This window comes from Tupaia chinensis, unplaced genomic scaffold (assembly GCF_000334495.1).
Source record: "Tupaia chinensis unplaced genomic scaffold, TupChi_1.0 Scaffold146187_1, whole genome shotgun sequence".
NCBI lineage: Eukaryota > Metazoa > Chordata > Mammalia > Scandentia > Tupaiidae > Tupaia > Tupaia belangeri.
In genome coordinates, this window is record NW_006206042.1 from 255,208 (window position 1) to 269,353 (window position 14,146).

Genomic DNA, 14,146 nt, shown 5'->3' on the forward strand with positions numbered 1-14,146 from the left:
GAGGGGGAAATGGAGAGGTAAGACACTTGTGAGAAACAGATAATTTCTATTATCTGTTGATGAGGATGTATACGGTGGTCTCAATTGGGCTGTACTAAGGTGTATATCATCCTGAGTAAAGTTTTCTTCACAATCTAAATGATGTATAGTGATTTAATGTATGAATAATAATAATAATAATAATATATACCTTGTAATAATAAAAATAAGTTAAGTATTTGCCCAAGGAAGTTGTAGGGCTGGGATTTGAATGCAGGTAACCTGATCTCTGAGGTTCTAATATTGCCCCCTATAGGCTTTGAGGAGGAAAATACAGATTAACAGTCAAAATTGAGTGATGATGATAATCACATGAGGGAGTACTGTGGGCATTGTTCCACTCATTTCTGTCAGCAACTCCGAGAGGTAGGTTTTCTCATTTGCAAAACAAAAAATTGAGACCTAGAGACTGAATTACCCAAGCCATACTACTAACAATAAAGAGAGTTAGGGTTTGAACACAGAATTATCTGAACTCAGGCCTATACACCCAACCACTAGATTATATTACTTTAAAAAAAAAAATTCCTATAGGGCGTGTGTGTTTGCTGGAGAGAGACAGAGACAAAGCGAGAAAGTACTCCCCATGGAGGATGGCCATGCTGCAATCCCTTCATTTTCCTCTCAAGATTTTGGAAACTCATGCATGCATGTCCGGCATTTTTTTCAAGCTGCTGAGTTTAGGACTTGAATCATGCAGTTGGGCATGTGGCATTGAGCCACCTTAACCACCATGCCACAGGGTGGTCCTACATTGCCTTTTCCTTTTTTAGAGAGAGATTTTTGCTATAGGGTGCGTGTACTCGCCGGAGAGACACAGAGACAGAAAGTGAGAAATCACCCCCTCAAGGGAGAGGGTCACACCACAATCCCTTCTCCTCCATTCTCCTCTTGGGATTTTGGGCACACACACACATGTGCCTGGCGTGGATTTTAAGCTGTTGGGTCCAGGACTCAAACTGTGGTTGACTACATGGGTGTCCAGTGACATAATTATTATGCTATCCACTGGTCCCATCCAATGCCTTTTGAATGACAGACAAAGGCCATGAGGAGCTATTGGAAATTTTAGAACACTCAGTGGTAAGATTTGCAGAGCAGTGAGCAGACAGGATAGAAAGGATAAACTGAAGAGGGAACGGTTAGTTAATAAACTATTACTGTATTTTAGAGGAGAGGTGACAAGGAATAGGAATGTCTTTTAATAAGGACTAGTTAAACAAATAATTTGTGGAATGGGATAAATGGGAGTCAGCCTTAATCTACATATACTGATATTGCCCAGTCAGGTAGTACAGTCCATAGAATACTGGACTGCAGAGCTGGGGACCATACAGCCAACTACGGGTTCAGATTCCTGGGTCAGCCTGAAAACATGCAGGGTGTGCACATGGGTGCCCAGTGACTGGACAAGCTGGAGGCCTGGAAAGAGAGGATTATGGCATGACAAGTGCCTGTCAGGGGTGCTTTCTCTCTCATGCATATGCATGTGCTCTCTATCATTAAACAAAAAGCAAAGAAGCAAGATTTAGAAAAGTGTTATATGTTACATATAGGACCAAGTGTTGGCACAGTAGGAACGCAACTGGGCCTCCATGAGAAAGATCTTGAGTATAAGTCCCAAGGTCTTTCCGTATGTAGCAAGTATGTGCATGCACACATGAGCTTGTGATCTAGGTAACATAAACTGGGGATGGATCATGGCATAAAGAGCCAGATGGGAATGCCTGTCTCTTTGTCTTTCTGGAAGAAATAAATGAATAAACCTTTTAAAAGGAAGAAAGAGGGGCCAGCAGATGGCGTAATGGTTACATTGTTGGACTCCCACATAGTCCTGGACCCAGTGGCCTAAAACTCACTCCAGGCATGTGTGTGTGTGTGTGTGTGTGTGTGTGTGTGTGCATGTCCAAAATCCTGAGAGGATAATGGAGAAGGGATTGTGGAATGGCCATACCCCATAAGGGGTGATTTCTCACTTTCTGTCTCTCCAGTGAGCACACACGCCCTATAGCAAAAATAAAAAAAAAGAAAGAAAAGAAAGAAAAATGCTATAAATTGCTCCTAGAAATGAAATTAAGGAACACACACACACAAATATACTTGATGCCTATAAATGTATTAAGAGTCTCTGAAAGGAATTAGATATACATCAATCTTAGTAATGTTTATCTCGAGGTGGGAGAGACTTGGAGCCTAGAGACTGAGATTTGGAAGGAGATTTAATTGTATACCATGTGTGACTTTTCTTATTTTAATTTAAAAAAAATATTTATTGATTCAATTTTATTATTATTTTTCAGTTTACTACAGGGCATGGAGAGAGAGAGAGAAATATGAGAAAGCAAGCCACCAAGTCTGGGACTTAAACCACAGTCAGCCATGTGGGAGTCCAGCACTTCAATCACTGTGCCACCTGCTGGCCCTGTGAATAAGACTTTTTAATTAATAAAAACTATTCAATTAAACAAAACATTAGTGACAGCATGAAGTAAGGTAGCAGCAGCGAATCTGGAGGAGACCTTGCAGGGATAAGTAGAGGAGAAGTTGGAGAGGCAGATCTTAGGAATGGGAGAGAGGAACTGGGTGAGGGAAGAAGGAAGAGGGTGACAGAAGCGTCCCCAGTACCTCTTCACTCCTCTTCTTCTCCCCAGGGCACAAGGAGGAGGGACTCAGAGACTAGGGTTGGACGTTCCCCCCTCCCTCCCAGGGAAGGAGCTGCTAGGAAGCTCCACAGTCCAGCCTCATTCCCATTTCTTGTCCTGTTTCTCTCGGTTACACTTTTCCATCAGAAAAGCCTGCACTGTGGGATAACTTGAGCCTGCCCAGTTCTTCCTCTGATTCCATCTCCTTGGGCAATCCCCTCCATTACAGGGTACATCAGGTATTTTTTTAATTTATTATTATTATTTAATTCACTATATGGCATTTGCACTCACCAAAGAGAGAGAGAGAGAAAGTGAGAAAGCAAGCTGCCGGGTCTGGGACTCGAATTGTGATGAACCATGTAGGATTCAAGCACACCTTAACCATCATACCACCTGCTGGCCCTCACATCAGATATTTTAAAGCAAGATTTGGGTTGAGGAGCAGAGTTTGGGGATCCCTTCGACTCTAGAGCTCCAGAGTTCAAAGTGGTAATTTAGGATACTGTGGAATGGAAAGTGGAGACTAAAACCAGGCATCCCAGCTCTCTATCCCAACATCCATCAGAACATTCCACTATATCACTTTGACGTGCCTTATGCTATTGAAGTGTTGCATTATACATATATTTATATATAATGTACATGTTATATACTAATATATAATATAATGTGTGTATAAATATAAATATACATATACATATATAGCATCCCTTAGCTTTTCAAAAAGTGGGAAAACCACTACTTCAGTGATACTCTTAGGTAACAGGTTTCTACACAGTCTCATGGGGTTTAATTTTTATCACATTTTAATTTTGCTCTTGCCACAGATATACTATGTCATTTGGCCTTCATTTGTCCATTCTCAGGTGGAGAAATACCACCATCTTTATCATGGACCACATTCAAACGAAGTCAGTCAATACCTGAGGAAACCTAGAGATTCCAGTTCTGCTTCAGGGGTCCATCTTAGTGTGGCTTTTGTTCCCAAACCACTTTCTTCTAGCATAGGATTCACCTGTGGGTTTTGTTCAAATGCAGATTTGGCTTCAGTATTTTGGGGTGGTGCCCAAGAGTCTGTATCTCCCACAGTACCTGGTGCTGCTCCTTGGCTGATGAGTAGTGCACACTTTGAGCAGCCAGACTTGGGAATGTACACATAGACCAGAAACCCCCTACATAGCCTGCATCACCAGGTGATGATATTACCTGGAGTGTTGGCTGGGACATCAGCTTGGCTCGAACTGAAGACTAGGGCTGCACCTGAGAAACCAAGTTAGAGAAAGTTCATCAAGAGGGCTGTAGCATGCTGATGGCTGTGTGTGCCAAATACTGACAAGATGGAGAAATGGAGAGGAAGGAATGACCATGCCCTCTTAGGGGATATTTTCTCCCTCTCCTTCCTCTCTCTGTCTCCCTCTTGTGAGTACACATGCCTTCTGGCAATTTGGAAAAAAATATTGAGGAGACAGAGATATCTCTGACTCTGTGAGAGTCTAAAGAGTGGGGTAGAGACTTCTGTGGATGCAAAAAGGAAAAGGCTTTGGGGAGGAGAGCAAACCATGATGCCAGTATAGACACATGGTGAGGATGACAAGAGTGAAGAGTCATTTTCAGTTGAGGAGAAGATTCTGGCACTCCCTGCCACCACACTGGAAGGAAGAGCCCTAATTCCTCTGCTGTAGCCATGACTGGGAATAGTTTGCCCACTCACAGCAGTTCTACGAGGAGCCCTATGTGTTCTAGCCCTCCTATTCTTTCTAGAAACTACTCCATTCCCACTCTGATACTGAGATCCTAGAGGGACTTGCCAATCATAATAGCTCATTCCCTTGCCTAGAATGATAGGTTCAGGCTGGGATCACATGACCAGAGCCTGGGCCAATCAGAGATAGTTCTGACATTTTCCAAATTGGAGTGGGAGGGAAATAGCTCCTTTCCCTTCTGGTGTCAGAGCTATGGGTTGGGTGAGTCTGGAGCTAGCAGTTGCTGTGTAGTAGGAAATAACTTCTCCCTCGCATTCCCATGCCTGCCCCCCAGTTGACTACAGTGGGAAAGCTGACTCAAAGAAAAAGGAAGAGATGACAGGTGGAGCACTCTGGTGATTTTTGAGTCTCAAGTGACATTTGTTCATAAAGTCAGCTCCACCCCTACCTTTGCCACACATTGATTGTATGAAAGGAATTCAGAAAGTTCATGGAAATGGAGTTAAGATACAAATCTATTTGGTGCAAAAATTGTTTGAAATTCATGCATAGTTATCATGTTATGCGTTTTCCACGAACTTATTGAAGACCTCTTGTATAAATCACAAAATAATAAATTATTCTTCCTGTTCCTCCCCCATCCCCGTTTTGTCTAAGTTAGAGTTGGGTTTCAGTTGTAAGTGACTGAGGAACCCTAATTGACACTCTTACCCCATTACCCTGACAAGAAGTGAGGTCTTGGGAGAGAAGGGAGAGCAAGGAGTTCTATGGGGACAGGGAAGCTCCGCAGAGGAATAACTTAGTGCTGATGGATGCCATTGATCTCAGAAAACCCACAATGTTGCTTTTTCTTCCAGATGAACCAGCTGAAGACCCCACAGAACGGAAGGCCAAAAAGCACCAAAGGGAGTCCAATCCAAAGCTTCGAGTTTCTCTTAAGTCCTTTGAAGAGGAAATGAGTGATATTAATACAAACCATGACAAGAGAGATGGGAACAAATAATGCACAAGATGAAATGACCACGCTACCTGCCTCTACAAATCCCTTGACACTGCAAAAATAACTTCTTTTTTTTTATTTATTCATTCTATAAAGAGTTTTTGAACCAGCATTGTTCTAGGCAAGAGCTTACAGGAGTTTATAAGGCAGATAGTGTTTCTGGGAAGAAAAGTTTATGACTTGCTCAGAGACACACAGTTTGAAGTACTTGACCCTGGATTTGGGTGCTGTCTGATCCTAGAGCACCCTTAAGCACCAAGCTCCACTAGCTCTCTGTAAATGACACAAGGGCAATTCTAGGTGCCCTCTCTGTAAATGACATGAGAGCATTTCTATGCTTAAAACTCATTCCTACTAAGCTGAGCTCTACATCTGCCTACCTGACCCAGCAGAGATTCTGGTTGGATTTTACCTTTTTTACTGCTTCCCTCTTTGAAAGAGTAGAAGATAGAGCTCAGGGTTTCAAACTTGCTTTTCTGTATAACCTTGGGCAAGTCTCTAATCTTTTGTGAGTCTTCGTTTCTTTATTTAGTTTCTATATTTGGGGAATATATGAATGCCTGCTTCATAGCACTATTGATTGTGTCAAATGATTATGCAAAAATACAGAGGCCTGGACTAGTGCTTAGCATTTAGAAAGAGCTACTAGGGCTCCCTTTATACTTCTCATGTACACAGCCCCTGTTCCTTCCTAGTCCACATCCCTTCCCGTATCAACTTCCCACCAATTCTTCTCCTCAAGCCTCTAACTCTGCCCTGTTCACTATGATAGCTGCACACCACAGATACGTCCTTGAAATGTGGCTAGTGTGACTGAGAAACTGAATTGCTTACTTTATTGAATTTTAATTAATTTAAATTTTAATTTAAAAAAGGTGGCTTGATATTGCCTTGAAAAACGAGTAGGTATGTCTGGAACGACTTGGGTACGTAAATCTATTTTTAAACTGTAAATTTTATAAAATCTGAATACAGATCAAATTCTTTTGATGAAAGTTTAGGATCTGAATTGAGATGTGCTATAAGTATAAAATACATATTGGCTTTCAAAGACTTAATACAAAATACAACTTTATAAAGTACTTTTTGTATGGAATACATGTTGAATTGGTAGTATGGATACAGTGAGTTAAATAAAATATATTATTAAAAATAATTTGGCCTATTTCTTTTCTTATTGCCAAAGTGTGTGTGCTCACCAGAAAGGCACAGAGAAATGGACAGAGAGAGGGAGAGGGAGAAAGTACTCCCCAGTGGGTTGTAATCACATCACAATCCCCTCTCCTCCACTTTTCCATCTTCTTGGGATTTTGAGGATGCACACACATGAGCCCAGCATGATTTTTAAGCTGACAGGGCAAGGATTTGAACCCTGGCTGGCCATGAGGGATCTCATTTCCCAAGCCACTTGTATGGAGCTGTATTTCCTTTTGCTTTTTCTAATATGGTAATTAGAACGTTAAAATTACGTAAACAACTCTCATTATATTTCTATGGAAATGCACCACATTAGAGACTGTTTCTCTTACTCCCTTGATGTCTGTTCATAAAGCGCACTGAGAATGGTGGTACTTTATAATCTTCTTGCACCTCCCCGCCCCAGCCCTGCAACCTGAATGAACAGAGAGAGAGAATACAACCTGAACAGACGCTTCTGGAAAGAAACTCGGTGGAAATGTTGGTGACAGGATTACTGGCTGTGCATGTGAAGTTGGGGTGATTTTCAACACTTTTCCAGGAAACATTGAGGCATGATCCCCCTTGGGACATGACAGCTCCTTTCTGTAGGGGAGTCCATGTGTAAGTCACGTTTTCACCCTCCTCCACTGAGCAGGTCAGGCTGACTCTGCAGATGCCGTCCTCAGAGTTCCCAAGCTTCCAGGTGATGTTTGGCTTTTTAAGCCTTCCTGTGTGAGGAGAAAGGCCAACTGACAGTCAGGCCTGACTGCCAGAGTCATCACATCTTTATTCATGAACAACATACTCATGAAGCTATGTGTTGATGCTGTGAGGATGGTGCCTCTAGGAGTCAGAGGCATTTTGAGGTGCACCTGGCCTTCTCCTCCCTATCTATGACACCATAGACACACATCAGTTCACCTCTGTGGGCCTGCACATGTGGTGTAAAATAGGGAGTTGATGAAAAGTGAAAAAGCAAATGTCACCTCATTCTATTCTGTGTACTCACAGCTTAGCTGAGATAAGGGGTGCGGGGAGCTGAGTGCAGAACCTGACACAAAGCAGTGTGTCAGGGAATTGCTAGCAATTTAAGATGACATAAGGCTGGCTCCATTTGTTCCCAGTTTGTTATGATTTTTGCTTAATATTCTTGCTAGGTCTAATTAATTAATTAATTACTTCCAACAGAGAGAGAGGCAACCCCAACATGGTCTTTATGTACAATCTACCCCCAACCCCAGCCAGCCTGTGCCATGGGCACACAAGTGCCTAGTGTGCACAGTGAAGTCCCAGGATGCAAATCCAGACCTTTCCATGTGTGTCCAATTGTGTCACCACTGTGCCACTGTGCAGCTCCGCTGGGTCACAGGGTATTTGGGAGATGGTGAGAATGAAACCTTCATAGGTCTCAGAAGCATGGGGTCCCTCAAGGTCCAGTTGTAAAGAATGCCTTTCCCTGAACCTTCACAGAGCACTTTAGGGTGATGCTACAGAAGGCATTCTCAGACACCTCCACAGAATCTATGGTGACTTGGGGCTCTTGCAGCTGCTCTGCAAACACAACAGCATTGGGAAGACATTCGGATGCCTTCCCAGGCATCTCCCAAATGTATGCAATGGATGTAGACTTGGCTGACTCAAACAGGACCATGGACAGTGACTCTTTTCATGGATACCTAGATACCAACCAACTCAGTCAGCAGGTATGTCAATTGTGTCTGAATGGCACAGGTAGGATCTGGAAAACAAACTATGCAAATTGTCAAGTCAAGCTCTCGTGAGGCCTAGGGTTGAGGAGGAAGAATGTGAGTTCTGTTCTTCACATTCAGGTGAGTGAAGTGGCTCACCCCTCAGAGGACACTGTATTTGGACAGCAAGGGCTTTTCCTCAGTCTTCTCTGATTCAACTCCAGCTCTGCCCTTATTCAAAATGATGATGTTCTTGAGGCCAGGTGGTGGTGCATGGAAAAGTCCCTGGCTCACATGTGGAGACCTCCCTGAACATGATGGTGCATATGTGCTCATGATCCAGAGCTGGTTGAAACTGGGGGTAGATTGTACAGTGAGGTCCCATTGAGGCTGCCTGTCTCTGTCTTGCTTATGGAAGAAATAAAGAAATAAATGCAAAACTTTAAAGAAAGAATAAAAGTCTATAAAAATACAGACTGGAGAGAATCAATGGAGGAAGACAGCAGCACATAGTAAAAGGCCTGCCTGGGAGCCTAGAGCAGAAGGCACATGGGCAGGTGGGTTTTGCTCAGCTGCTGGTTGTAATTTTTCCTCCTGTGAATTGACCGGTATGAATTCAACAGCTGTCTAACTGGCCTGAGGCATTTAGGTTGAAGGAGTACTCTGAGGGAAGAGGGAGGTAAGGAAGATGGTAGAGAAGAAACCATTCAGGGAAGAAATCACATGATGGGTGCTCTGCCCGAAGACTCACGGTAGATGAGAAGGGTGACATGCTTCATGCTGGTGATCATGGAGGTCTCTGAGCACACATAGGCATGATAGTGGCCAGCATCCTCCATCATCAGCCTGCTGATCTTCAGGGAGTTGTCCTGTCTGGACACCCACATTCTGTTCTTGTCAGGATCCGTGGATTTAATGAGTGGGTCTGCTATGGTTGCTTCTTCCCACTGTCTTCTGATTATAGATGAATTAAATATCCAGACGACATGCTCTCCTTTCTGACTGACCGAGAGTGCCAGGGGCAGGGTGATAGGCTCTCCCAGGGTCCCCACCATGGTCTTTCCCATTGTTCTTCCTCTGGAGGCTCCTGGATCTGCAGTCAGAGATGAGACACTGCATCTTTATCCACTGTTCCCCTCACCCTTGGCCCTCAGCCTGAAGAGGACAGGAGCCACTCCTTTCCCCTTTCTTCCCCTAATGAGGCATTTCTGCTGTTTGCCATACCCATCTGATCCACCTCTCTGCAACTAGGTCTCTCCTGCCCTCTCTGCTCTTTTGAGGAGAGTCCAGGAGACACCTCCATCCAAGCAATGATCAATATGGACCCCTTCATCTCTTCCCCCTTTTCCTCTTTCATGCTATCTTCCCTTAGAGTGTCATGGTGCTCTGGGAGTTCCCAAGTAGAGAACAAGGAGTCTCCAGGCCTGCCCTCTTGCTTTTCTGCTCCATCTGTGACCTATAAGAACCTTGGATTTGGGTTACACAGCTGCTTGAGCTGTTTCTGGAACCCCCCTGGAAGCCCCACAAGGAGTCAGTTACCTGCACAGAATTTCCAGGCACGGATAGGCTGGGAGCTACTCTGGCTGACTGGGTTCCAGGCTGTGCAGGTGTATGGCAGGTCTGGGTCACAGGGTGTTCGGGAGATGGTAAGAATGGAGCCCTCGTAGCTCTCAGAAGCATGGAAGTTCCTCGAAGTCCAGTTGTAATGAATGTCTTTTCCTGCCCCCTTCACAGAGCACTTTAGGGTGATGTTACAGAAGGTATTCTCAGACACCTCCACAGACTCCAAGGTGACTTGGGGCTCCTGTAGTTTCTCTGCAAACACAAGAGCATTGGGAAGACACTCATGCCTTCCCCAGCATGAAAGGGCCAGGAGAACAGGGTTCTGATGATAGAGAAGCTGGAGAAGCAGGGAGAGGTCAGCATGGCCTAGTCCAGGGAAGTTTTCCCTGCAGATTAGGTTGAATATCTCAGGAGTCCCCAGTCCCTGGGCCCTGGACTGGTACCAGTCTCTGGCCTATTAGAAAATGGGATGCACGGGAGGTGAGTGAAGCTTCATCTGTGTTTACAGCCACTCCCATTGTTCGCATTACCACCCAAGCGTCACGTCCTGCCAGATCAGTGTGCATTAGATCCTCATAGGAGCATGAACTCTAATGCAAACTGCACAAGCACGAAATCTAAGTGCATGCTCTTATAAACACACTCCCCCACCACCCATGGAAATATTGTTTTCCATAAAACTGGTCTCTGATGCCAAAAACGTTGGGGACTGCAGGAATACCTCTCCTCTGTGCTTTCATGATACCCTTCACAGGTATTTTCATTGTGACAGCACGACTAAGAGTCTGATTATTTCACTCTTTCACTCCTCACCAGAGTGTGGAGCCCTTGAGGACTGGCTGAGGTCTGTGCCTGAGCACGTAATACCCAGCCTGGTCCATGGAAAGCACTCACAAATGTCTGGTGAATAAACAGATGAATGAGCCAGCCCCAAATGCCAGGGAGTAGGGAGATTCTACTTGAGAATTTGAGTCGCCCCTGAGTTTTAGTCTTCTGAATTTGGGATCCACTGTGCTTATGGAACTTCTTGGTCTTCCCTTTTCCTTTTATTCCATCTCTATTTACCGTGTGTGTTTGTGTGTGTGTGTGTGTGTTTGTGTGTGTGTAATAAAGTCCTATTTCTTTTTGTTTTGAATAGGTAATACATGAACAATATAAAAAAGATACACATGGTTACACGATGAAAAAAAAAAAAAAGGATGCCTCTTCACATACCAGATGGTTATTTCTCCTCCCCAAGAGTGAGTGTTCCAGAAGGCAATTACTATTATAAGTTTCTTGTTGATTTCTCCAGAAATAATCTAGGTATAGACATATACAGGATAGCATACTATTCAGTCTTGAAGTTTTAAAAAAAATCTAAAAATATATCTTGAAAATTGTATCTGGGGCCAGCAGATAGTGTGGTGGTTAAGGTGCTGGATTCCCACATGGTCAATTGCAGTTCAAGTCCTTGATCTGGCAGCTTGAAAATTATGATGGACACATGTGTGCATGCCTAAAATCCCAAGAGAAGAATGGAGGAGAAGGGATTTCAGTGTGGTCATCCCCCCTGGGGATGATTTTTCACTTTGTCTCTGGTGAGTGCAAGCACCCTATGGCAAAAAAAAAAAAAAAAAAAAGAGAGAAAGAAAGAAAGAAAATTGTATGTCATTAAATTCTGAGTTGCTTCACTCCAACTCTATTAGCTACATAGAATTCCACTTCCTTAATATATGCATGTACTTTGCAGATCAATAAAAATGAAACTATCTAATTTTAAAAATAGTGTTATGGGCTAGTCCTGTAACCTAGTGGTTAAGGAAGCTGGATCTCGCATGGCCAACACAGTTCAGATTCCTGCCCTGCCCTGGCAGCTTGAAAATGTGTGCATGCATGTCCCAAATCCTGACAGGATGGAGAAATGGAGGAGAAAGGATTTCATAATGAAAAGACCCCACTAGGGGGGTGCTTTCTCTCCCTCCTCCACTCTTTCTCTGGTGAGTGTGTGTGTCCTAAAGCAACAAATTTAAAAAAAGAAAAAAAGAAAAAGGTGGTGTTATGGACTGAATTGCCTCCTCCAACTTTATCAGCTAAAGTCCTCACAGTGTAATCATATTTGGAGACAGGACCACTGAAATCCTGCCCAAGCTACACCCTCCTGCTTCCCAGGTTAGAGTACGACCTTCTGCCCAGGCTACACCCTCCTGCTTCCCAGGTTAGAGTACCCTATTTATTCTCTCTGTCTCTCTCCATCTCTCTCTATTTTTTTTTTTAATTTTTAAAGTTCTTAGCTCTCTGTCTCTCTTTTGTCTTGCTAATTCCTACCTCCCATAGGACAAGCCAATCATCACTCATCTATATCTGAGTTCTGAGATAGCACTAAGAAAAGAATTGTTAGAGATGAAGGTTGTTATACAGGGAATCAAAACCTCTCTTGAAAGTATCAAAAGCAGATTAGGTGATGCAGAAGATCAAATCTCGAATGTAAAAGATAGAACCTCTGACCTAGAAAATTTCACCAAAAATACTGAGGAAATAAGCCCCCAAAATGAGAATAACATACAAGTGATACTAGATAACATTAGACACACAAACATCCAGATCATTGGAATCCTAGAAGAGGAAGAAACTAATAAGGGTATTGGTAATCTAGTCCATGAAATCCTGGAAGAAAACTTTCCAAACCTAGAGAGACACTCAAATATCCAGACCCAAGAAATACAAAGGACCCCATATAGAACCAACCCAAGAAGATTCTCTCCACACCACATTATAGCTAGATTGACCAAACCACAGACAGAGACAAGATACTGAAATTGGCAAGAAAGAAATGTCAAATTACTTTCGAGGGCTATGCCAAAAGGCTAACATTGGACCTCTCATTGGAAACAATATGAGTAAGGAAAGAATGGGAAAATATATTCAAAGTGTTAAGTGAAAAACAATTTCAACAAAGAATACTATACCCAGCAAGATTATTCTTCACATGGGAAAAAAAAGACAAAAATGTTCTCAGATAAACAAAACCTGAAAAAATTTACCAACACCAGACCAGCTCTCCAAGAAGTTCTGAAAGGAGTGCTATACCAGGAAAACTAAAGTCGGACACACAGAAATAAGAGTACAAAAAACAACCAAGAAAATGGCCAACCTAATGGTAGGGACAAGTCTGGAGCTGAATGTTAATTTCCAAAGTTTAAGTGGAAAGATCAGACCACAGTAACACTGCAAATTCAAAAGAAGAGAGTAATTACATGAGACTGAACTGATGAAATAGAACTTTATGACTTTTGACTAAAACATTACTGATTTTCTCCTATGCTTTTTTTTTCCCATATTTAAGGATTTTTGTCTTCTTGAACTGTTGATAGTTTCATCTACCTTCTATTTAAACTGAATCCTAGCCTTTTTCCTGGTTTTAAGTCTTAACATTTTTTTATTTTAATCTATTAAAACTAAAACTACTCTTATTGAAATTTAAAAATGCATTTTAAAACATACCTATTTAATGACTACAGTAAGCTATATTACCCCAGCTAGGTGCTACTTGATAGTATGTTCACTTTACTCACTGAGGTTTATGCCTTAAGTCAGATATGTGTTCATAATAGGTATATATCAGCTGTGCTTGCTATTGACAGTTTTTAGATTAATTAATATCTTTAGTGAAGCAATAAAATAGAAAAGAAAAGGCATGGAAAACAACTGTAGATACCAGAGACAGTCAGGGAAGAGGGTGGGAAATAGCAGAGGGGAAGAGGTATGGAATTCGGGGGCGATGGGAAAAGCAAAATATATAAGAAACAAGAAATGGAAAATTATTTGTTGATGACAACATGTATGGTAATATCTTGAATAAGCCAATATACAGTGTTGTATACTGTATTGATGTACAGTGAATGAATGTAAATAATAAATAGAATTGGGAAAAAATAGAAAGCAATCTCACTTACAATAGCCACAAGACTTGCAAGATACCTAGGATTAAATCTAACCAAAGAGGGAAGGGAACAGAACAGGCCTTCTTCAAGAGAGAGCTCCATGGCTCCTGCGATCTAGCTGTTTTGGGGAAAACGGAGAAATGAAGAGTTCCCACTGATAATTCGGCCTCCAGCATACAAAACTTGCGTGGAGAGGTGGAAGGGAACAGAACAGGCCTTCTTCAAAAGACAGCTCCATGGTTTCTGTGATCTAGCCATTTCGCGTGGCGTGCAAGCTAGCCGCACGGTTTTCTAATTTTTGGGTTTTATTGAAACTTTTTGAATATTAATTTTTTTAGGTTTATTTAAAAGTTTTTCTTTTCATTTTTTTCTCTTTTTCTTTGTTTCTTATCTGTTTTTTTTTTTT

The 14,146-nt window shown here is 42.4% G+C and overlaps 1 protein-coding gene across 1 annotated transcript in view; it reads right to left on the bottom strand.

Annotated features, from left to right (window-relative positions):
* LOC102497423 (T-lymphocyte surface antigen Ly-9) overlaps nucleotides 1-14,146 on the bottom strand; it is a 43,414-nt gene that overhangs the window by 4,060 nt on the left and 25,208 nt on the right. Inside the window, exons 3-7 of the mRNA XM_006168867.3 lie at nucleotides 9,794-10,069; nucleotides 9,006-9,347; nucleotides 7,028-7,294; nucleotides 5,225-5,329; nucleotides 3,891-3,944 (exon numbers count right to left, since the gene is read on the bottom strand). Of these exons, the coding sequence (XP_006168929.1) occupies nucleotides 3,891-3,944; nucleotides 5,225-5,329; nucleotides 7,028-7,294; nucleotides 9,006-9,347; nucleotides 9,794-10,069 (1,044 nt within the window). The remainder of the gene's footprint in view (nucleotides 1-3,890; nucleotides 3,945-5,224; nucleotides 5,330-7,027; nucleotides 7,295-9,005; nucleotides 9,348-9,793; nucleotides 10,070-14,146) is intronic.